The 22,591-nt window shown below is 37.1% G+C and overlaps 5 protein-coding genes across 7 annotated transcripts; 3 read left to right on the forward strand and 2 right to left on the reverse strand.

Annotated features, from left to right (window-relative positions):
- Positions 1–373: 373 nt before the first annotated feature.
- Positions 374–4,384, forward strand: LOC147273297 (COBRA-like protein 4). 2 transcript variants are annotated; one of them, XM_086255877.1, is made up of 7 exons: positions 374–383; positions 2,328–2,369; positions 2,456–2,535; positions 2,831–3,287; positions 3,373–3,520; positions 3,611–3,888; positions 4,101–4,384. In XM_086255877.1, exons 1-7 carry the CDS (start codon positions 374–376, stop codon positions 4,382–4,384), a joined length of 1,299 nt encoding a protein of 432 aa, XP_086112003.1. The 2 variants fall into 2 exon arrangements, with proteins under 2 accessions (XP_086112003.1, XP_086112002.1); XM_086255876.1 differs by lacking the exon at positions 374–383 and having other exon boundaries at positions 2,300–2,369.
- Positions 4,385–5,598: 1,214 nt separating this feature from the next.
- On the forward strand, positions 5,599–7,688 carry LOC147273298 (COBRA-like protein 4). The gene is made up of 6 exons (XM_086256180.1): positions 5,599–5,748; positions 5,846–5,925; positions 6,045–6,501; positions 6,617–6,764; positions 6,866–7,143; positions 7,258–7,688. The coding sequence occupies exons 1-6, from the start codon at positions 5,610–5,612 to the stop codon at positions 7,548–7,550; spliced, it is 1,395 nt and encodes a 464-aa protein (XP_086112306.1). The 5' UTR covers positions 5,599–5,609; the 3' UTR covers positions 7,551–7,688.
- A 108-nt stretch (positions 7,689–7,796) lies between these two features.
- Positions 7,797–11,387, reverse strand: LOC147273299 (protein COBRA-like). Its single transcript, XM_086255875.1, has 6 exons — positions 11,114–11,387; positions 10,433–10,512; positions 9,547–10,003; positions 9,052–9,211; positions 8,633–8,910; positions 7,797–8,484 (listed from the first exon to the last, which is right to left on the reverse strand). Exons 1-6 carry the CDS (start codon positions 11,214–11,216, stop codon positions 8,192–8,194), a joined length of 1,371 nt encoding a protein of 456 aa, XP_086112001.1. The 5' UTR covers positions 11,217–11,387; the 3' UTR covers positions 7,797–8,191.
- A 1,587-nt stretch (positions 11,388–12,974) lies between these two features.
- LOC147273300 (Transducin/WD40 repeat-like superfamily protein) lies at positions 12,975–18,068 on the forward strand. 2 transcript variants are annotated; one of them, XM_086257502.1, is made up of 14 exons: positions 12,975–13,095; positions 13,659–13,742; positions 13,836–13,960; positions 14,815–14,887; positions 15,046–15,129; positions 15,213–15,299; positions 15,669–15,739; positions 16,011–16,062; positions 16,172–16,229; positions 16,600–16,700; positions 16,809–16,963; positions 17,324–17,432; positions 17,523–17,579; positions 17,656–18,068. In XM_086257502.1, the coding sequence occupies exons 1-14, from the start codon at positions 12,994–12,996 to the stop codon at positions 17,809–17,811; spliced, it is 1,314 nt and encodes a 437-aa protein (XP_086113628.1). In that variant the 5' UTR covers positions 12,975–12,993; the 3' UTR covers positions 17,812–18,068. The 2 variants fall into 2 exon arrangements, with proteins under 2 accessions (XP_086113628.1, XP_086113629.1); XM_086257503.1 differs by having other exon boundaries at positions 13,039–13,095; positions 13,846–13,960; positions 17,656–18,067.
- Positions 18,069–18,433: 365 nt separating this feature from the next.
- On the reverse strand, positions 18,434–20,198 carry PNM1 (Pentatricopeptide repeat (PPR) superfamily protein). Its single transcript, XM_086227418.1, has one exon. The coding sequence runs from the start codon at positions 20,188–20,190 to the stop codon at positions 18,601–18,603; it is 1,590 nt and encodes a 529-aa protein (XP_086083544.1). The 5' UTR covers positions 20,191–20,198; the 3' UTR covers positions 18,434–18,600.
- Between the last annotated feature and the right edge of the window lie 2,393 nt (positions 20,199–22,591).

Below are 22,591 nucleotides of genomic sequence, written 5' to 3' on the forward strand. Positions count from 1 at the left end.
CTGAGATTCTAGCCCTTCACGAAGCAGTTCGTGAATGTATATAGCTAAGAGCAGTTTCCAAGCTTGTTCGAAATACGTGTGGGCTGCATTCCACCACTGATGAACCAACGATTATCTATGAGGATAATGTCACTTACATCCAGCAGATGAAAACGAGTTTCATTAAAGAAGACAACACCAAGCATATTGCACCGAATAGACCCTTGTTGCTACCTCTTCGAATCATGCTGAGATTCTAGCCTTTCACGAAGCAGTTCGTGAATGTATATAGCTAAGAGCAGTTTCCAAGCATGTTCGAAATACGTGTGGGCTGCATTCCACCACTGATGAACCAACGATTATCTATGAGGATAATGCCACTTACATCCAGCAGATGAAAACGAGTTTCATCAAAGAAGACACCACCAAGCATATTGCACCGAAGTTCTTCTTCAATCAACAGCAACAAGAACATTAGATGATTGAAGTCAAGCAGATCCGATCTCAAGACAACCATGCATGCAGACCTCTTCACCAAGTCACTGTCAAAGTCCACGTTCTTGATGCATGTTCGAGGTATTGGTTTGCGTAGATTGGTTGATTTACCTAGTATGTAGTTTTCAGGGGAAGTCGACATCAGGGGGAGTATCCCAAAGCATACTCGCTTGACCATCGTGTACTCTTTTGTCCTTCGTCCAGGGTTATTTTGTCCCACTGGGTTTTGTTACCTTGCAAAGTTTTAATGAGGCACATCTTGGCATGGTCACCCTACTACATCCTAAAGATGTGTTGATCTGATATATATGCATTTGCTCATCTTTTCCCTTCGACCACGAGTTTTTCCTATTGGGTTTATCGGGCAAGGTTTTGGTGTAGTAACTCTAATGCACCCTGCTCCCATAGACATACTATCTGCTTATGATCCAGAAGATATGACTTTACTACTTTTGAGGTTCTGATGCAACTACTCCACACTCACCCGCGTTGCCCTCTTTTTCCTTCGACCAGGGTTGTTTTTGTTCCCACAGGGTTTTATTACCTGGCAAGGTTTTAACGAGGCAACTTAGAAGCGCATAACAGAGACAACACTAATGACATGGAATATCCAAGGGGGAGTGTTGTAAATATATTATTATGTGTGGCTATTCCTGTAATTAGTTGTAGGGGCATACTTGTAAATGTTCAAAACTCTAGTAAACCTTACATCTATATAAGGGTATTTATAAAATGAATGAAATAGACAGATCATATTCTCTCTGCCTCTCTTTTCCACAAACCCTATTTCCACATACTTTTACAACAAAGTCATACTTGAATGTGGAATCTATGCCGGCATGATTAAACCCAGAATTCATTGGAGTCAAGGTAACGGCTAGGTCAGCGTTTTTAACGGAATTGTTGACGGCTAGGTCAGCATTTTTAACAGAATTGTTGACGGAACAAGGTAAAATGAGACACGGATGTAAGTTACAGGTGGTAATCTGTGACAAAAAAACTTTTAGGTGGTAATGTGGGAATGAGTTATAGTTTTTGGTGGTAAATCGATAATTAAGCTAAAAAGAAAAACCCATCTGAATCAATCAGTCCTTTGAATTTTATTCATGGAATGAATGCACATTTTCTTATTCATGAGATATTTGTATAATTCATGTGATTTTTATTTTAAGACCACATTCCTCCCAAGGTAATGGGTCCTTTTCCCAAAGGGAGTTGACTATTTGTATCAAACTCATCCACCAGCACCAGAAAGCATTAATAATTACATAACATTGAGAATCAGAGATGACATGCATAATATACACTTCATATTCATACAGATATGCTTGTGGAATATTATATCAAATAATTAAATCTCATATTATCATTGAATGGATCCAAACATATGAACTTCAAAATAAACCTGACCATATTAGTTTGGTCTTTCAAAATATGGTTTGGTCATTGGTTCAATTATTGGAGTTGGGTTTTTGGGGTCAACTTTAAAATGCAAAACTATGCAATCTCCATGAGAACATATCTCATTAGGCTGCGACTGTTAGGATGTTGTGTTCAAGCATTCCAAAAGTCGCTGCGTGTTCTAACTGACCTCAATCAATATTGGTTTTTAAGAGTCTTGAACTGGCCCAAGTATACATTAAATTGAAAATAACTCAGTCAAGATATTGACATGAAGATATATATAATATATAGATATGTTCATATAAAATACCTAACAAAACATTTAGGTAAGCCTGTTTTAAAGTTCTAACAATACATATTTGTTCAATTTCTTTGTCTTTGTATCTAAGCTCTGCATCGAAGTTTTTTCTGCCGAAGAAACATGATTTTTAACAAGCATACATCCCCAGTTCTCTCAGTCGCTTTCTTTATGGTCATAATTTCTCATGCAGGTGAGCTTCTAGTAGTGAAAACTCTGTGTTGAAATTTTGATTCTATCAATGTCCTTTCACTTATATTAAGTTTCATTTAATTTTAGCTGCTTATGATCCATTGGATCCAAATGGGAACATTACATTGAAATGGGATGTCATGTCATGGACTCCAGATGGTTATGTGGTACGTAGTATCATCTGAATGTATGGCCTTTACTTTCTTTCATTCTTTATGCAAGTTTCCATTTAGTACTTGTTTTATCAGAAGAAGTTACTTAATAATTCATTTAACATGCATTTGATAAGAATTTGGATGCCTCTAGCAGAGAAATTTGAATTCATGTCGTATTGATTTACAAGAAAGTGAAGGGAGAGGGGAAAAGAAACAAAGTCTGAAATTGCATATTGATAATATTGATTGATTGACAACAAATGTTTGTTAAAGATGAATGTATGCTGCACAATGATAAATTTTGCAGGCAGTGGTGACGATGAACAACTTTCAAATGTACCGGCACATCATGAGCCCCGGATGGAGATTAGGCTGGGTATGGGCAAAGAAAGAAGTGATCTGGTCCATGGTTGGAGCACAAGCCATTGACCAAGGAGACTGTTCCAAGTTTAAAGGAAACATTCCACATTGTTGTAAGAAAAATCCTACAGTTGTTGACTTGCTCCCTGGTGTCCCTTACAACCAACAGATTGCAAATTGCTGCAAAGCTGGTGTTGTGGCATCATGGGGTCAAGACCCTTCAGCTGCTGTCTCTTCCTTCCAGTTGAGTGTTGGCCTCTCCGGTACTTCCAATAAAACAGTGAGACTGCCAAAGAACTTCACTCTGCTTGGTCCTGGACCAGGCTACACTTGCAGCCAAGCAAAAGTTGTGCGATCCACAGTTTTCCTCTCACCTGATGGTCGCCGAAAAACTCAAGCATTGAGTAGGTTCTTTACCTAAACCAAAAAGATAAATTTTAAGCAAGACTGGTTTTGCTGCAATTCTAACTGTATAACTCATATTTTCAGTGACTTGGGTTGTGACATGTACTTACTCACAACTTCTGGCGTCTCGTTCCTCAACCTGTTGTGTCTCAATGTCATCATTTTACAACTCTACAATCACTCCTTGTCCAACTTGTGCCTGTGGTTGCCAAGACAAAAAGAATTGTGTTGCGTAAGCATTTATCACTTATCAGTTCTGATTTTTTATTCAATTAGATAGCATGCATCTTAATACTGACTTGCACACTGGAGCATAATGCAGGAGTGATTCAAAGTTGTCGAGTGTTGTGGGAATGCACACGCCAACAAAGGATAACACCCCATTGCTTCAGTGCACACAACACATGTGCCCAATTCGGGTTCATTGGCACATAAAAACCAACTACAAGCAGTATTGGCGTGTGAAGATTTCCATAACTAATTTCAATTATCGGTTGAATTACACACAGTGGACACTTGTTGTTGGACATCCAAATCTCAACGCTATTACTGAAGTTTTCAGCTTTGTGTACAAGCCACTGGTCCCATATAAATCCTACAGTAAGTCCAGACTTTTTCCAGATTAATTTGAAAAGAAAAATGAAAGACACATAGTAATTAACCTTGGTATTATTGGTTTGCAATATTTGGCTATATACCTTTCTAATTTGTCATATATTTGTTTCGAAAGTACATGATATTTTAAAAGAAAAACAATATATGATGAATTTGTGATGACAGTGGTCTAAAACTTGTACCATTTGTTTATGCAGATGACACAGGTTTGTTTTATGGCATAAAATTCTTCAATGACCTCCTAAAAGAAGCTGGACCAGAGGGAAATGTACAGTCAGAGTTGATTCTTCAGAAGGATGCAAACACTTTCACATTTAAGGAGGGTTGGGCTTTCCCTCGGAAAGTCTACTTCAATGGGGATGAATGCATGATGCCACAACCTGATCAATTCCCAGTTCTACCAAATTCTGCCCGTGCAAATCTAATTGCATTACCAAAATTGGCTCTCCTTTGGCTTCTCATGTTTCTGGCCTTTTCCTGATTGTTTAACCCAGAGAATGAAACAAGAGTAGTTACTTATGAAGACTGAAAGACTTGGCTTATGGGTTAATGTGAGTATAAAAATGTTGTACATAAATTCCATGAGCCTGTGTATAGAGAAATCAATTATATGTCAAATAGTGCATTCTTAGACTATATAGACAAAAAACTTACATGGTGGCAATCCTTCTCTGTTATTGCTACACTTCAAATAAAAGTTTCCTATCAACTCTACCAGTGTGTTTAAAACATATGCTGGCTCTTGCAATACAAAGTCAAAACTTGCTCCATCTTTATTACCTTGTGGGTCCACTAATAGTGCATGAGGTTTGAACCAATCTCAACATAATGTAGCATCTTTCTTACTAATAGTGCATGAGGTTTGAACCAATCCAACATTGAGCAGCAGTTTTGGTCATTCGGGTAGCCTAGCCTCCATTAAAAAAGTTGGCACTGACATTAAAGTGCTCCTGATTTTGAAAACCACCATACCACTATTCCATTTTTTAGCATTAAAAATAATATTCGTGACAGGAAGAAAGGACACCTAATTACATGTTGTAGATAATGGCCTATTTGGTTTGGCTCTGAAAACTTCTATATTGAGCACAATTTAGTTTCTATTTTTATACCTTTTTAAAGCAGGCAAATCCTGCCTAGGTGAAGTGGAAATTTTCAAACAGTAAATTATTGTACAGCTTTGGGCATTTGAGAGTTTGGCAATGCATAATGATTGAATGGGGCTGGAGGCCAAAAAGTACAAGCAAGAGCAGCAAGTGGGATTGGCTTAGCCTACAAGTTAGTGGAAAGAAAAACAAGAAAACTTGTTACTTGTACTTGAAGCAGCCCAATTATAACATGGGCTTGAGAGCACATATGACCAACAGTGTGAAGGGACTGACGGTTGGGCTGTTGTCTTCAGACCCTCTCAAAATCTCCCGCCAGCTTTTACATCAATCGTCACCAAAACTTGCTTCAAGATGCAGAAACACAAAACAGCATATATTAAAATGATTCTAAATAAGGTATATGTGTCTGTATCTGTGTCTATGGGGCACAGAGAGATAGAGATGGGAAGCGGGTATGACAATATCAAAAAAGATGAAACATCACATGGAAGTACCTAACAACCAGTAGGTGAGACATCTGCAGGCCTTCACTTTCCTTTTTAACACTCATCTGGTGCCAGAGAGTACATCTTGCGATCCGGTGAACTCGATTAGGCCATGGAACTCAGCAACCAGGCCAACCCAACTCACAAAATCCACCTTGAGGTGGAAAAATGTTGCTGTCTGCAGCAGCAATATTCTTGGCTCAAATTCACATTCTTGGCTGTGCTATGTTGCTTGATATTTTCACCTGCAGGTACATTCTTGATAACAAATTGAACTTGTGTTTTTTCTGTTGCTGGTTTCATTTGCTTGTTTGCTAATGTTTGCTTTCAAATTTGTGAATTTTATAGCGGCATACGATCCATTGGATCCAACTGGAAACATAACGATCAAATGGGATGTGATGTCTTGGACAGCAGATGGTTATGTTGTAAGATATCATTTGGATGACTCTGTATCTGTTGATTAATTTACAAATAAAAATCTCTTAATTCTTTTTCTCTTTTTGGCAATAATCATAATGAGCCACCCTTCCTTGAATTATGTTAGGCTTCAGTGACTATGAACAACTTTCAAATGTACCGGCAAATCGCGAACCCCGGGTGGACTCTAGCATGGTCATGGGCTAAAAAGGAAGTAATCTGGAGCATGGTGGGAGCTCAAACCACAGAGCAAGGAGACTGTTCTAAATTCAAAGGAAACATCCCACATTGTTGTAAGAAAACTCCAACAGTTGTTGACTTGCTTCCTGGGGTTCCTTACAACCAACAGTTCACGAACTGCTGCAAGGGCGGTGTCATGGCATCTTGGGGACAAGACCCTTCAGCTTCAGTCTCTGCCTTCCAGGTGAGTGTTGGGCAAGCCGGAACTTCAAATAAAACAGTGAAGCTGCCCAAGAATTTCACCTTGTTCGGTCCAGGACCGGGGTACACTTGTGGCCCTGCAAAGGTTGTGCCATCCACAGTCTTCCTCACGCCTGACCGCAGGCGTAAGACTCAAGCACTTAGTAAGATTTTCTTACTCTCCTATTTCTAACACCTTCTTTCTCTCATTTTAAGTTAAAAAAGAAATCTTGAAACTGAATTATACAATATTTTTCTTCTAATTACTTTCGTATGCAGTGACATGGAATGTGACATGCACCTATTCCCAATTTCTTGCCTCCAAGAACCCAAGCTGTTGTGTTTCATTTTCTTCTTTCTACAATGAAACTATCGTTCCTTGCCCATCTTGTGCTTGTGGTTGTCATAACAAAAAAAACTGTATCAAGTAAGCCTCCAACACCTATCCCCATATAGGCATACATATATATTGATAATTTGATGCACGCTTTGACTTACTGGATGCAATTTCAATTGCAATGCATACAGCGGTGACTCAAAGCTACTACACAAGGCAGGAATAAACACACCAAGAAAGGATAATGCACCATTGCTACAGTGTACCCATCATATGTGCCCCATCCGAGTACACTGGCATGTGAAGATTAATTATAAGGATTATTGGCGTGTCAAGATTTCCATCACTAATTTCAACTATCGGATGAACTACACAGAGTGGACACTTGTTGCACAGCATCCTAATCTCAACAATATCACTCAAGTCTTTAGCTTTGATTACAAGCCCCTTGTCCCCTATCAGTCCATTAGTAAGTGCCTAATGTGCAGTGAAACTCAATCTTACAAACACAATGCTTCTAAAGCTTTTTTCAGGGATTGTGAGTTTCAAACTAATATGTGAGCATAATTGACTTGATATGCAGATGACACTGGTATGTTTTATGGCATGAAGTTTTACAATGACCTATTAATGGAAGCTGGGCCATCAGGAAATGTTCAGTCTGAGGTTCTTCTTCAGAAGGACATCAACACCTTCACATTCAAGCAGGGATGGGCATTTCCTCGTAAAGTTTACTTCAATGGTGATGAATGTATGCTGCCCCCACCCGATGCATACCCATCTCTACCAAACTCTGCCCATGTAAATCCTATTTCAATTTCAAAAGTGGCAGTCTCTGTGCTTCTGATAGTGTTTTCTATATGTTCACTTTCCTGATAATGTTTTGAAGGTAATTCCTGTGTCCCATGATTTTATCTCACCAAATAATGTCCCATGATTTTGTAGCTCTGTCAATGGTGCACCATAGCAAACAAAATTGCTCCTTTACTAAATGTTCTCTCTTGTAAATTTAATTCTGAAATTCATTTATTCTCATTTCATTCTGCAGTATCTGGATCGAATTGTATTGTGAACTCAACAGGAAAAAAATAAATAAATTAAACACTGTCTTACAACACTATGAACAAAAATCATACATCAACTTTGATTTCTTCATGAAATATCATATAATGCTAAGAACATATTCTTTTTTTTTGAAAAGAAAATATCATATAATGCTAAGAACATATTCACTGTGGATATTCTAAATAATCGTACAACAACTAAGTTTAAACAAAAGCAGAGTAAAAAAATAAAATGTTAATAAGTGTAACAGATATTGAAGCAGAATTTTGTAGTGACAGTCAAGCCAGAGTGCACCTGAACCACTTGTATTGCTAGATGTCACAGAACTAACACATTTGATCCCATCGACTGGATTTCCATACGCTTTGGTGCAATCTGAACGCGATGGAAATTCCACAATATTTGAAAAAAAAAAAAAAACAGATATTTGTTGTCTCGCCCAGACATACTCACTATGCATAAGCCAATAAGAATGCCAGAGATGCCAAGATGGTCATAGCTGGATGAAGTATGGAAATGATTCGTTTAGGACTGGCATTCGGCAACCACGGGTAGGCATCTGGCGGTGGCATGACACAGTTGTCTCCATTAAAGTAAATCCTCCGAGGGAAGGCCCATCCCTTTTCAAAAGTAAAAGTTGATGTATCTTTACGGAATAGGAGTTCAGACTGTGCATTTCCAAGAGGACCAGCTTGCATGAGCAAATCATTATAAAACTTTACTCCCCACAACATGGCAGTATCATCTGCATAACCAGAATTTGCATAGCCAAAATTTATGTCAATAAAGTTAATACAACTGCATCTATAGTTATTTGGAAATTGATAAAGAGCTACTTCACACAAATTACTTAGGCAAATTTGACTGTTAAATATGGGCAAGAAAAAACTTACTTAAGCCAGCATAAGGAGTTAAGGACTTGTAATTAAAGCTGAAAATCTTGGTCAAATTATCAAAGTTGGGATGTTGCACAACAAGATTCCACAGCGTGTAGTTCATCCTGTAATTGAAATTTGTAACTGTGACTTTCACCCTCCAGTACTCCTTGTAATTGAGCTTAACATGCCAATGGACCCGGACTGGACACATGTGGCTCGTGCACTGGACCAGAGGAGTATTAGTAGATTTTCCAGGACCTCCTACAGCTGAAGCTAAATATGGATTGTCTGGCCTGCAAAGCAGTATTGGCAAAAGAGAAAAGATGTATGATGCTCAAAAACATAAAGAAAGTACTGAACAACCGAAAAGAAAATTTTGGAGAAAGAAAAGCCAGATTCAGAAATGCAACAAATATATGAATTAGAGGACTTACTCTACGCAGCTACCGGGGTTTGTACTGTTGTTCTGGCAGCCACAGGCACAAGTTGGACAGCTCACTATGGTTTCATTATAGAAGGAAGAGAGAGACACACAACAAGTGGGTGTCTTTTGAGCGAGGAATTGTGAGTACGTGCAAGTAACATTCCAGGTCACTGCCACAAGAGAATGTAAAGGTTAGATAAAGCATGAAAATTCTTTTCCCGTGTTTTAAAGTATTAAGACCATACGTATCAGTTGAATTGCATCTTTATTCACCCTTTGCAACATTTTAAGTGCAGCTTGAAACTATATTTTTTTCTGAGCTGAAAACACTAATGTTACCATATGTGAATAAACTAATGGATTAATTATCTCAGTCTAGAATAATATCCAGAGAGTTCTGTACCTCTGGGTTACTCTAAATGCCTTAGCAATTAACTCACTCATAGCCCATTTTTTCTTTATTCTTCTTGGCAGTACCAAGGGGAAAGGGTGGATTTGAACTTACTCATGGCTTGGGTCCATCTCCTTTTATCCGTAGTTAAAAATCTGGTTGGTTTTACACTCTTTGCCACCCCACAAGAATATCCAGGCCCTGGTGCTCTCAGGGTGAAGTTTTTGGGCAGTCTGACAGTTTTGTTAGTTGTTCCTGCGGCACCCACACTGATCTGGAACGAACTTACAGCATTGTCTGGGTCCTGGACCCATGACTGCATTACTCCCCCTTTGCAGCAATTTGCAATCTGCTGGTTGTAAGGAGTTCCTGGCAACAAATCCACAACTGTTGGATCCTTCTTACAGCAATGAGGGATGTTCCCTTTGTATCTCGAACAGTCCCCTTGCTCAGTGGTTTGTGCTCCCACCATGCTCCAGATTACTTCTTTTTTGGCCCAAGTCCAGCCCAAGGTCCAACCCGGTGCTTGGATATGGCGATACTTTTGGAAGTTAAACATCGTAACAACAGCCTGCAAGTTCAACAATATATTTCATATCAGAAAAATCAAGAAACAGGCAAATAAGAGATTATATCATGGGGAAATAGAACTTCAAGGTGATGGAAATCATCAGTTAGGGAGTATTAATTGGGGTTTTCCAAAATATCGAGCAATTTTTATATGGTAACTAACTAAATTGAAGTTAACACAGAGGGGAAAATAATTCTAAATTCAAACATGGTTTCTCTTTTTCTTGATTTAGTTTCAAGAAAACATTAAAGTGTCACCGAGGAATATGAATGAATTATCTATTGCTTCTTATGGAAAATTAATAGCTTAAACTTAATAAGTACAACTGAGACAATGTTTTAAGCTGAATCATACTCAACCAAAGTATCGAATTAAGGTAGCATTATCATAAAAAAGGAATGCTCTGCTGATTAATAGTTTAATACTTACAACATAGCCGTCTGGAGTCCAGCTAATGACATCCCATTTAATTGTGATATTCCCAGTTGGATCAAGTGCATCATAGGCTTCTGCAGAAACATCAAGCAAAACAAAGCTCAAAACATCAATCCTCAAAATTCCCAAAATGTTGACTTTAATATATGCACATGATTTATTTGTCAAGATTTTAGTTACATTCAATTTTCTTGCTATGATAAGAAAAAAACAAATATTTGCACTTCTTTATTTTTCCACATATGAAGAATTATATTGTTTCTTCACTAAATACCAACAACAATATCCAGCTTGTCAATATTGGTATACTCTGTAACTTCTGTAGCTTAATTCTTAGAAACTTTTATCTCTAGCGAATTATGAAATTTAGCAAGATTTAATTCCATCCAATGAAAACAACAATAAAGGGGACTAGAAGAAATCGAATTTAATAAGAAATAGCAATCACTCAACTCACTGCTTCAGCTCTCCAAATTTAGAAACAAATGCACAATACCTCAAATTTCATTACAAGATTTACCTACCACCAGTGAATAAATTCTTTGCAAGTTATATTGTTTGATTATATGACAAATTGCGGGTAAATAACTAAACCCCATGAACAGAAAACAAGAAAAACACCTCCAAGAAGCTAAATTTGGAACTATGGGAAAGAAAGAAGATATGGGCACTGACCTGTAGAAGTGAAACTGAGGCAGGAAAGCAAAAAGACAAGCAAAATGGTGAAGCTGCTGAACTTAGCTATGGATCCAGTGGCTGATAGGCACTGGGACTCCATTTCTTGATGCAGATTTAGTTCTAACAGTGATGTTTATGCTCTGATTAAACCCAAGATCTGCCCAGGGAAATGGAGAGAGACAGAGAGTGAGAGAAGGAAAGAGAGAGATGTAAAAGTGGCCAACTGGGCTTGGCTGGCTTTCTCTTCACATGGCAAGCGACTTTTAAAGGTCTCACCTTCTAATCACTGCTTTGAGAGAGATGAGAGATCCACTTAAATATCACTCAAGTTATTATTGTTGGTGTCACTACTCCTAATTACAATTATAGCCTTCTCACTTTCATTGATTTTGTCCAGTACAAAACAATCTTTTAAAATAAAATTATAAAACTTCAAGACAAAATCATATTCTGCAACAAAAAAAAAAAAAAAAAACAAAGCACATTTTACAATTTTTAATGTATGAATGGGATGATATACCCTTTTACATGTAGTTTTTTTAGTCATATTGAAAAAAATCTGAGTCGAAACTATAAAAATTCTAACTCATTACCTCACCCACACCGCTTCAACTAACTCTAATTGAATTTGCATTTCTTGATTTTAGCCATGAAAAATAAAAGCAGGTTAGAGTAATCCACATATACATATACATATATATAACGAGGGTCATTTTTGGAAATGACGAAAAAACATAGCATCTATGTCATTAGAAGCCAAAACTAAAGACCATATTAAAATGACTGCTAAGGCAGATAGTAAAGGCTGTGGGTCACAACAAGGCATCCCTCAGTGTCGGTGGAGAGCCAATTCAATGGCTTGTGCATTGGGAAAGAGATGTTTTTGGGGTCTTGCAATTAGTCCAAATCTTTGGCTCCAACCACCAAATTATAAATTTATAACATAATATGTTATTAAATTCTCTTAGACAATAATTCACAGCCTCTCTCCCTCTGTCTCACACTCACACAATCCAAATGTGGACCATTCCCTTTTATTTAATTTAATTGGTGTAATTGTCTTACATGTGATTAACAAGTTCAGAGTCTTCAGACAAAAAAACAAAGATTAACAAGTTTGATTCTTTTTATTTAATGAGCTAGGCCTACTATTATTTGGTTAGTTATGCATACAAATCCATGCCCAATTGAATAAAATGGGTTTGATAGCCATTTTCCCCCAACTATGAGTCTATGACTATTATGTCAAATTACTTCCAAATTAAAAATTAAAAATTTTGTTAATTAAACTATCAAACTTTTAAAAAAGAGGTCAATGTGAATCTATTTCTTAAAATTTCATCTAAATTTTCATCCAAAAGATGCTATGTGATTTTGTTCATTTTCCTACCCTAGATTTCGAGAAAGGATACAAATCTTGACAATGTCAAACTACGTCGAACTCATGCAAGGTTTTGGGCGTGAATTGTCTATTTTGCCCTCACACGAGTTTTTGGACGAAAATTTGGATGAAAATCTAAGAACTTGTCCCACATTAAAATGTTTTTAGAAGTTTGATGGTTTAATTAACCAAATTTTAATTTGTGGGAAAATTTGACATACTGGTCATAGTTGAAGAGGAAAACTTTTGAGATATTTTTAAAATTTTAATGGCTTAATTAACCAAAATTTTAATTTGTGTGAAAATTTGACACACGGGTCATAAGTGAGGGGAAAAAATTGACTATTAAGCCTACAAATACAATTAAGCATAATGGTTCAATGGCCAAAAAAAAAAAAAAAAGCATAATGGTTGAACGACATGTCGTTTTCGCGTGTAATGTTTACTAGCAGATTAAAAGCATAAGACTTGCGATGAAGGAGGGTTTTAGAGAGGAATGGAAACAAGCAGCTTGGAGCAGACTTTGCAAGATGCCAACCTCCACAGACAGCTCAATTCTCTCATCGTCGCTCACCTTCGCGACAGTAATCTCTATCAGGTAACCCATTTCTTCTTCTTCTTCTTCATTATGACATTATATATATACATGTGTGTGTGTGCGCTTTGGTTGCTGAGTAAGTGTAGGAAAGCAAAAGAAAGTGAATATTTAACGTAAGGGTTCAGTTTTGTTTTGGTTCGTGGGCAGAAACGAGTAATTAAGCTCACTTGAGTGTGTATCTCGTCTTTTTTTCGTTATCATATTAGGAACATACAACAATCTCAATCTGGAAAGTGAATTTTTATACCCCGCAGATTGCTTGGTTTCTGGTAAAATTTAGGAAAACCAGTAACCCAGAATTTCAAATTTGTAAACTTGACTCGAATGAGGCCTTCATAAGCATTTGGCTCTGCTAAAGTTTCAGTCTCTCTTTTTTTTTTTTTTTTGAAAATGTAAATTTCTGTAATGATTGATGAGGAAAATAGGGAAGATTTACCAAACAAGATAAGGGTTTAAATTATATTTTCTGATGTTTTTCCAATTTTTCTTTACAACTCTTGGTGCTCAAGCAGTTTTGATGCATTATGGTTGATTGTGAATATTGTGGGTCTTCTCCTTTGTAGGCTGCAAGTGCCGTTGCTCAAGCAACGATGATATCATTGGATGTTGAAGCCCCACCTAATAAGCTTCTTGAGCTGGTTTCTAAGGTTTGTATCTGCCTTTCAAGGCTTCCCCCTATTTTCAGTGTTATGTTCCATTGGTAAACTCGAAAGAAAGTTTTGGTTCTAAAGTGATAACAGGGCCTTGCAGTGGAGAAAGATGAGATGTTAAGAGGGGTTTCTTCATCTGCAAATGATCTGGGTACATCAATACCTTCTGGATATGGTTCAATCCCAGCTCCTCACACTGCTTCTGTTGATTTTGGGTAAGTACATTTTCCAGAATAGGCTTCTCTATCAATTGACTGCAGCCCGGTACCATGTGTTGGTTTCCTTATAGCTAATTCAGTGGTTTCAAGTACGCCACAGAATAAATGGGGATTTCTTAATTTATTATTGTAGACAAAACAGGAGATAGAAGGAAAAATTATAGGGTATGACCGATATACTGCCATGTGGTATAACCAATCCAACGAAGAAGGGTATTATTGGACGATGTATTTATATTAGTAGGGTATAATATTAATAACATCCACTCATATTATAACACATAAATTGGTTATACAACATGTCAATATATCGGTTATACAAAATAATTTCTCAGATAGAAGAGGTGCAGGCGCCAACCAAGCCCTTTCTAATGTACTTTACATTGTCTTAAAAAATTTCATCATTACCTTTCTTCACAGGAAATGAAGGAGATGGAAGGATCATTTCAATGTTTTTTAACATATATCTAAAAAATATTAACTTTTAGTATATCTAAAAAATATTGTCTCTTTCTTTACATTCTTTGTGTTCCCCACCTGCATGGCTGGCTGTGTTAGTCTATCCACCGTCGATTCCTAAGTGTCTGGAAATGGCCTTTTACTAGAGTATATGTCCACTGATAAGTTAAATACAAATACCTCAAAACACTTGAGGCCCTCTTATTCCTATGCATGGATAGATGTGCTGAGATCAACCATTTCCAACAGTTTAAGAAACTTTCAAATTTTTGGCTCTAATTATGCTTTCAGCTGCTCAGGTAAAAGTGGAGAATAAGCATGAATGAGTCTAGGACTGGTACTTGGAAAATTTTGTCTAATAAATCGATATTGCATGCCTCTTGTCAAAACAGTGCTGTGCAGGAAACAAAAGGCTCATCAAAGAGTTTCCCAAAGCATGAGACGCGCCATCTTTCAGAGCACAAGGTATACTTAAATAGAAAAAAAAAAAAAAAAAAAAAAAAAAAAAAAAAAAAAACATATACATATATATAGATGCATTAATTCATTAAGTTGGTCTTGGGCATGATAAACATCACTATCCATTGAGCATCTTACTTGGTCTGATGGATTAAACTTTCTAGAATATCGCCAGATGTGCAAGGTTTAGTCCTGATGGGAAGTTTGTTGCTACTGGAAGTTCTGACACATCAATAAAGTTTTTTGAGGTGCTGATTCTCTTACTTATAAAATTGGTTTTTTCTTCAACATGGGCCCTCTCTAACTCCTAGGCAGCCATATTCTGTTTCAGGTTGCAAAAATTAAGCAAATGATGCTTCCAGAAGCAAGAGATGGTCCTGTGCGACCTGTCATACGTACATTCTATGACCACTTACAAGTAAGTTAACCTTTGTTCCTAATATTTTGCATGTGAATATTGCTTTGCTTATGAAAAATCTTCTTTCAACCACAAACATTGTTTAATTGAAAGCGTAGTGTACAAGCCTCCTATGCTGAACATGCCATGACTCTGTCAAGGAACATGCCTTGTGGATGTTTGAAATTCTAATAAGTTCTATAACATATAACATCATTACCTCTTGAGTTGTCAAGTTTCATCTGATATAATCTAACATTTGCATTAAGCTTATTCTGTGAACTTAAACTAGGATCTTAGTCATTCATTTCTCTTTAATTTTTTCTTTTTCAATCAAAATTAATTGATGATGCCTCCTTACTGTCTAATGTTATTCGGGTGCAATTGCAGCCTATAAATGATTTGGATTTCCATCCTCAGAACACTGTTCTTATATCTGGGGCAAAAGATAACACAATAAAGTATGGACTCTTTCACTTTCTTAGATAATTTTTGAGGTTGTTTTGATTATTATATTTCCTTTATATTATCTTCCCATTATTTATTCATTGATAAATCCTGTTAGCCTTGCAATGCTAGAAACAAAACATATCTTCTTATCCCTCTCATTCTGTCCCTTTTTTGGTTTGCTGTTTGTTTTCTTCCTCTCTAAAGCCCTTGAACATTGCCAACATTAGCTGTAACCGAAACAGGATTTCATCTCAAACTCATAAGTATTGTTGCTACTTTCAGGTTCTTCGATTTTTCCAAGACAACTGCAAAGAGAGCATTCAGAGTTATCCAGGTTTTTCTTGTCATCTCATATTAGATTGGAGCATGATTCTTGAATTTAGCCACGTGATTTTTAACTAGGTACATGATTTCTTTAATAAATTGTCCTTGTGATGACACAGGATACACACAATGTGCGTTCAGTATCTTTTCATCCTTCTGGGGATTTTCTTTTAGCTGGTAATATTATGCTCTTTTTTCTTTTTAAGTTTTGCTTTAACCAATTTGATGTTGCATGCAACGAGTTGGTGCTATCCAGATATGATGAAAAGAATGTGTACATGTTTCTTGGTTCTTATTGAAATGCAATTGAAATATCTACACTTGTCTTTGTTTACCCTTAACTTGATTAAATATTTTAGTTATACTTATGTTAATTTCTCTGCACTTCTAAGGCTATTTCTTTCTTCTTTTCTTTTTGGAATATGCATGTACATATGTGTGTTTGTGTGTGTGTGTTGCTTGAACGATTATCATACATCACCTTAGTTCATACAGTGAATTGGCTTCTGATAAGGTTTATATTAAAAAATAAATAAATAAATCTCAGGGACTGATCATCCAATTCCACACTTGTATGATGTCAATACCTTCCAGTGCTACCTCTCTGCAAATGCCCCAGAAATTGGTGTGAATGGAGCAATAAATCAGGCATGATTGACCCCATCTCTTTTTTTCATGCTTAAAGATCTGTTATCCATTATTCACAGGTAAATACAATTTCATGAGGGCAATCAAATCCACATATTTGTTCATCAGGTCAGGTATTCAGCTACAGGTGGCATGTATGTTACAGCTTCTAAAGATGGTGCTATTCGTTTATGGGATGGTGTAACTGCTAATTGTGTCCGCTCCATAGTTGGTGCACATGGCACAGCAGAGGCAACCAGTGCAAATTTTACCAAGGATCAAAGGTATTCGTCATAGAATATATTGAAGTTGTGAAACATGATATATATGTACAAGTCATCCATGAGTGGAAAATTGTGAAGATGCATGTGTATGAAGAGGTGCTTCCTTATGTGAAATGATGTTTCTGCATTTAAGCTGTTTCATAAATGTTGGATGACATGACTAATGAATATTGTGCATATATTTTTTTGTGGAATGCATGGCTCTAGATGTGCTAAAATTGGAATGAGAAAGAAATTTGGGTTGACAACTGCTGTAATACTATAAGTAGTAAAATTGGTTCACCCCTCATTTCTTTCTAAATCTTGGATTTGCATCCTTCCTGTTCATGCTGTGACATGATTCAAATACTGGCTCTCTAGGTTTGTTCTCACTTCTGGGAAGGATTCTACTGCGAAGCTTTGGGAAGTTAGCACTGGAAAATTGGTTAAACAATATCTAGGAGCTACACATACACAGTTGCGGTGTCAGGTATGTCAGGAAGGCCTTGTTTTGGAGGTTTTTTCTTCAAAAAAATAAATAAAATAAAATCTCATAGGTGCTTTGTACACTTCTATGCAGGCTGTTTTTAATGATACTGAAGAATTTGTACTGTCCATCGACGAACCAAGCAATGAGGTTTGTTGACTCTTCTCTATTTAATTGAAATAATGTGGCGTTTAGGTTTCAATTGGTAAATCTGGGTTGGTTGCAGATTGTTATCTGGGATGCTCTGACAGCAGAAAAAGTAGCAAGGTGGCCGTCCAATCATATTGGTGCTTTCCGTTGGCTTGAACACTCACCGGCAGAGGCAGCATTTGTTACCTGTGGGACTGACAGATCAATCCGGTTCTGGAAGGAAAGTCCATAGCATGTAGAAAACAGCTGGTGGCTTTCTTAATCTAAAGAAGTGTAGGTTACAGATTTTGATTTAGGATTTACTCCTCTCTGTAAAACTAGATGAGTGAATAGAAAACAACCTGGAATGACCCCAAACGTGGATTGATTCAGATTGTCTTATCAGATTAAGTGTTTTATTTTTTATTTTAATTAAATCTCTCAGTCTTTCTAATTTATGTACTCCTTTCATGGTTCTATTCCTAGATACAAATGATCCAAGTCTTTTCTTTGAATAAATTTTATTGTTGATATTGAGATCTACGAACATGCACTCGATGACATGAAAGTCATGTATAGATTCAGAAAGTTGATTGAAAAATACTGTCCAAATAACCCCTCAGATTCTTTGGACCGTATCTGAAGGCACAGCAAAATACTGTCCTCAATCACGATAGCAAAATCTCAAGGCACAACGCCCCACAGGTTAATCCATACATTTCATCTGCCTAAACAAAATATTGGCTGCAGCTATTACAATCTACAGACAATGTAATGCCTCTTAAACCACTTTCACACTTTCACACTTTCACCGGTTACTTTTGTAACCATTGCCCGTTTCGTTTCTTTAGAGATGATCATAAATCATGAATATCCTCAAAAGCATTTTATTTCTAATGTCACTAACAATACTATCAAAACAAGAGAAGAGACAACAGCATAAAACATCAAAAAAATCAAATGATCAAACTTCAAAAAACAGTAACTTTGATCAAAACTGTCATTCCCTTTGACAATTTGAAAATTCCAACTTCTAAGGACATCAGAAGGCTCGTCGCATAGTTCGTTTCGGCTTCTTTACAAAACTCAATCGAATTTGCTTAAGGCGTCTCTTCTTCCTGGCCATCTTCTCAGGGAATGTTTCCCGCTTCTCCTTCACAGCCTTTGGCTTCTTCTTCAAGTATTTCGGATCCACTTGATATGCCTTGTGTGTCACAGACACCCCTCTCTTTTGACCCTCATTATAGAGGGCATTGGCTCTATCAACACAGTTGTGAGCATACAATGTTCCTATCAACAAATCATAAGTCTTGATCCCAGGTTCACATCCATCCTTCTTCATCTGCTTGAAAACACTCAAAGCATGATCAATCCTCTCAATACCACACAAAATCTTCAAAAACCCGAAATACGCCTTCTTATCAAGAGCTTCGCCATAACCTGCAGACTTCATCCTATCAATCATTTCATCCCCCTCCCCAATCCTCGCAGCCTGATACATGCTCCTGATCAACACAAGGAACGTACTTGCATTTGGATAACACCCCCACTCACCCATTCTATGAAACAAGTTCATCGCATCCTCGGTCTTCCTAATCTTACACAAATTACTAATCAATACATTGAAAGTTTCCACATTTCTTGGAACCCCATGACAGTCCATATCCACCAAGATACTCTCAGCCTCCGAATGAAGCCGAAACGGGTCCTTTTTCCTACAAAGCTTACACACGCAATCAAGAATGGCATTGTAAGCCGTAGTGCCAATCTCAAACCCTCCCCGATACATCTCTCCAGCCAATCTCCTAGCCTCCTCAAGCTTCCCATCCACACACCAACCCTTAATAAGCAAATCACACATATACTCATCGGGGAAAAACTCATTGGCTAAATTCTTCACCATTTTCTCAGCATTGCTCGCAAACCCATTTTCGCAAAGCTTCTCTACAACCAATCTAAGCGAAGCTTTGTCCCTCTTAATGCCATAGTCCTTCTCCATCCTCTCGAAGAAAGCAACAGCCTGTGTGGTCCTCCCAGCTCTCACCAGCCTATCAATGGAGGAAGCAAAGGTTTCAGGCCCAGCAACCCCACTAACACTAACAATCACATCATGGGTCGCCTTGAAATCCTTTCTCCTACCAAAATAATCCACAAAATACGAGAGGGTCTCATCGGTATGGTCAAACTTAGGGTTCGAGATAAGCCACTGGTTAAGCCCTAAAACTGTACGGCCAGCATCGGGGGATAGGTTGAGTACGGACTGGACCAGAGAAGAGGTCGGGGTGATGTGGGAGAAGCTCAACTGGAGGCGTTGCGTGACAGAGAGAGGGTCGGAGTTAGGGTCTTTGAGGAGCTCAGATGAGAGGGACTGAGCTAATTGGGCTTGATCTGGGTCTTGGGGTGGTGCGGTTGAGGAAGAGAAGGGTTTAGAGAGAGAGAAATGGGGTAGAGAGAGAAAGTGAGAGGCTGTTGTTGTGGTTATAGTGGGTTGGGAATGGCGGAAAAGGGTGGGTTTTTTCGAGGGAAATGGAATGTGGGTTTGGAGAGTTGAAGAAGAAGATGGTGATGAAGAAGAGGTGGTGATGTAGCGGAGCAAGAGTCTACGGAGTTGCAGAGGCTGTAATGGCCGCATTTTGAGAGAGAGAGAGAGAGAGAGAGAGAGAGAGAGAGAGAAGCTCACTGTGAGAGGAAGAGGGTTTTGAACGAATGAAAACCTAAACGACGTTCGATCATTACCGAAACGCACCGTTTCGATCAATATTCTATGAATTGGGCTGCTTCTATGAATTAGGCCCAATATGCAGACTGAGGATCCAACTTAACTGGGCCGTAATGTTTGGGCTCAAGAAAAGGTTGCCAGCTGAAACAGTTCAAATGCAGGACATCATAATCAATGAGAGCAAATTTGCTCACCACCATCACCACCCTATTAAGTTTTTGCCACATGTCATCTGTAGTAACTATAACAAACCATGGTTAATTATTCTAATTAATGTATTAAAATATTGGATTAATTATAATTATATATCTCAATTATACACCACTTTTCAACTTGGTACCTAAAGTTCAAAAAGTTGCATTAATGTACCCCAACTACGAAACTGTGTCAATTAGGTAACTTCGTTAGTCTGGTCGTCAAGAAGGCCGTTATCTGATGACGTGGCACACGCGGACCCACCACTAAAAGGTTTCATTTTAATTTAGTACCTCAAATTTACCATGTTTTTCAAGTTCATATCTCAAGTTCAAAAACTTACAAATAAATAAATGTTTTCAAATTTTTATCTCAACTTTACCCCAACTTTTGACCAATCAAATCTCTACCAAAATCATCAATCTTATACTTATTTTGAAATTATGAATCTCTTCTTTACAACCATATAAAAATCATGCAAAAATAAGTTATGAAACCCGAGATAATTGGTCACAAAGTAGACTACCCGAAACTGCCAAATTTTCCAAATAAATTGGCAATTTCGGGTAGCCTAATTTGTGACCACTTAATTCGCGTTTCATAGCTCCATTTTGAATTATTTCTGTATGGTTGTAAAAATGAGATTTATAGCTTCAAAACGAGTATAAAATTTTTGATTTTGGTGAAGATTTGATGGGTCAAAAGTTGGGGTGAAGTTGAGATAAAAACTAGAAAACATTTATGTATTTGCAAGTTTTTGAGCTTGAGGTATAACTTGAAAAACATGGTAAAGTTGAGGTAATAAATTGAAATTAAGTCTTTTAATGGTGGGGTCCACGTGTGTCACGTCATCAGATAACGGTCTTTTTTACGGTCAAGACTCCAATTTGAATGATCTTGAGTTTAATTGGCAAAAAAAAAAAAAATCAAGCTTAAGTAGATCGATCATCTACTTAAGATTTCTGTGTTGGGACTCGGTAGAGTATTTATGTTCAAAACGACATTGTTTGAGAATTTGAGTTAAAATTTTAGGTTGATTTCGAACTTTTATTGAGAAAAATAATTAGATGAAACCACTTAATTTTAGATGTAAACCTCACACCAGAACAAAAACATAATCAACAATGGAACCCCAATTCAATAAAACTGCCTAGCTATTATTTGGAGTTTAAATTCTCTGTTTATACTTTATATGCGTGTATTGTGTTTATATCTAAAATTACGGTATAAAGAAATAGATATTAAAAAATACACGCCTATCATATAGTTTGAAGAGAAAAATATTATGGAACAGTCACATAATACATATTGGACCGTCCCATATAAATTTTTCTCCACCATGATCAACTAGCTAGCTCTTTAAACTAAGAAATGCCTTTCCAAATTAATAAGCACTGATCGACTTAATTAACAGATCAGAAGCTTTTTAATCCAAATTAATCGATCGACTTGCATACTACTTAAATATCTTTCAGCAGTTAATACATAAACAGCTAGCTAGCTAGCAACTTTCTCTCACATGCAGATTATGCAGATTAATGTCTTTATTGGAAGTTTAAAATCTAACAAACTTCATTAACTCTCTCTCTCTCGCTCTCTCTCTCTCTCTCTCTCTCTCTCTCTCTCTCTCTCTCTCTCTCTCTCTCTCTCTCTCTCTCTCTCTCTCTCTCTCTCACACACACACACACACTAATTATTCAAATGAAAGAGGTTGTTGCGCATGGGGAACTTGTTGCACACCATTATGGATTTATGGTTGATTGCCGAAAGCTATGCCCAGCTCATGCACTCATCACCTTAAATATTAGAAGCCACAGAGAAATTAATATAGTAGTACTGATGAATTAATATATATATATATATGTATATATTGATATGATTTAGTTTCCAAATTGTTGGCTTAGAGTTCTTGTCTTGTAGGAGCTCTTGCACTCTTGGTAGCACAATAGTAAGGCACAACAGAGAGAAAATGAGGAAGAAGTTTAACAGAGAAATATAGAGAGGATCTGCAACACTTCCTTTTTTTTTTAAGTCCGTTGACTTTAGATATCAAATTTCAATAATTTTTTAATTTAGATACCAAAATTTAATAGAATTTTAGATTAAATACTAGTTAAAA

This window comes from Dryas octopetala, chromosome 9 (genome assembly GCF_963921425.1).
Source record: "Dryas octopetala chromosome 9, drDryOcto1.1, whole genome shotgun sequence".
NCBI lineage: Eukaryota > Viridiplantae > Streptophyta > Magnoliopsida > Rosales > Rosaceae > Dryas > Dryas octopetala.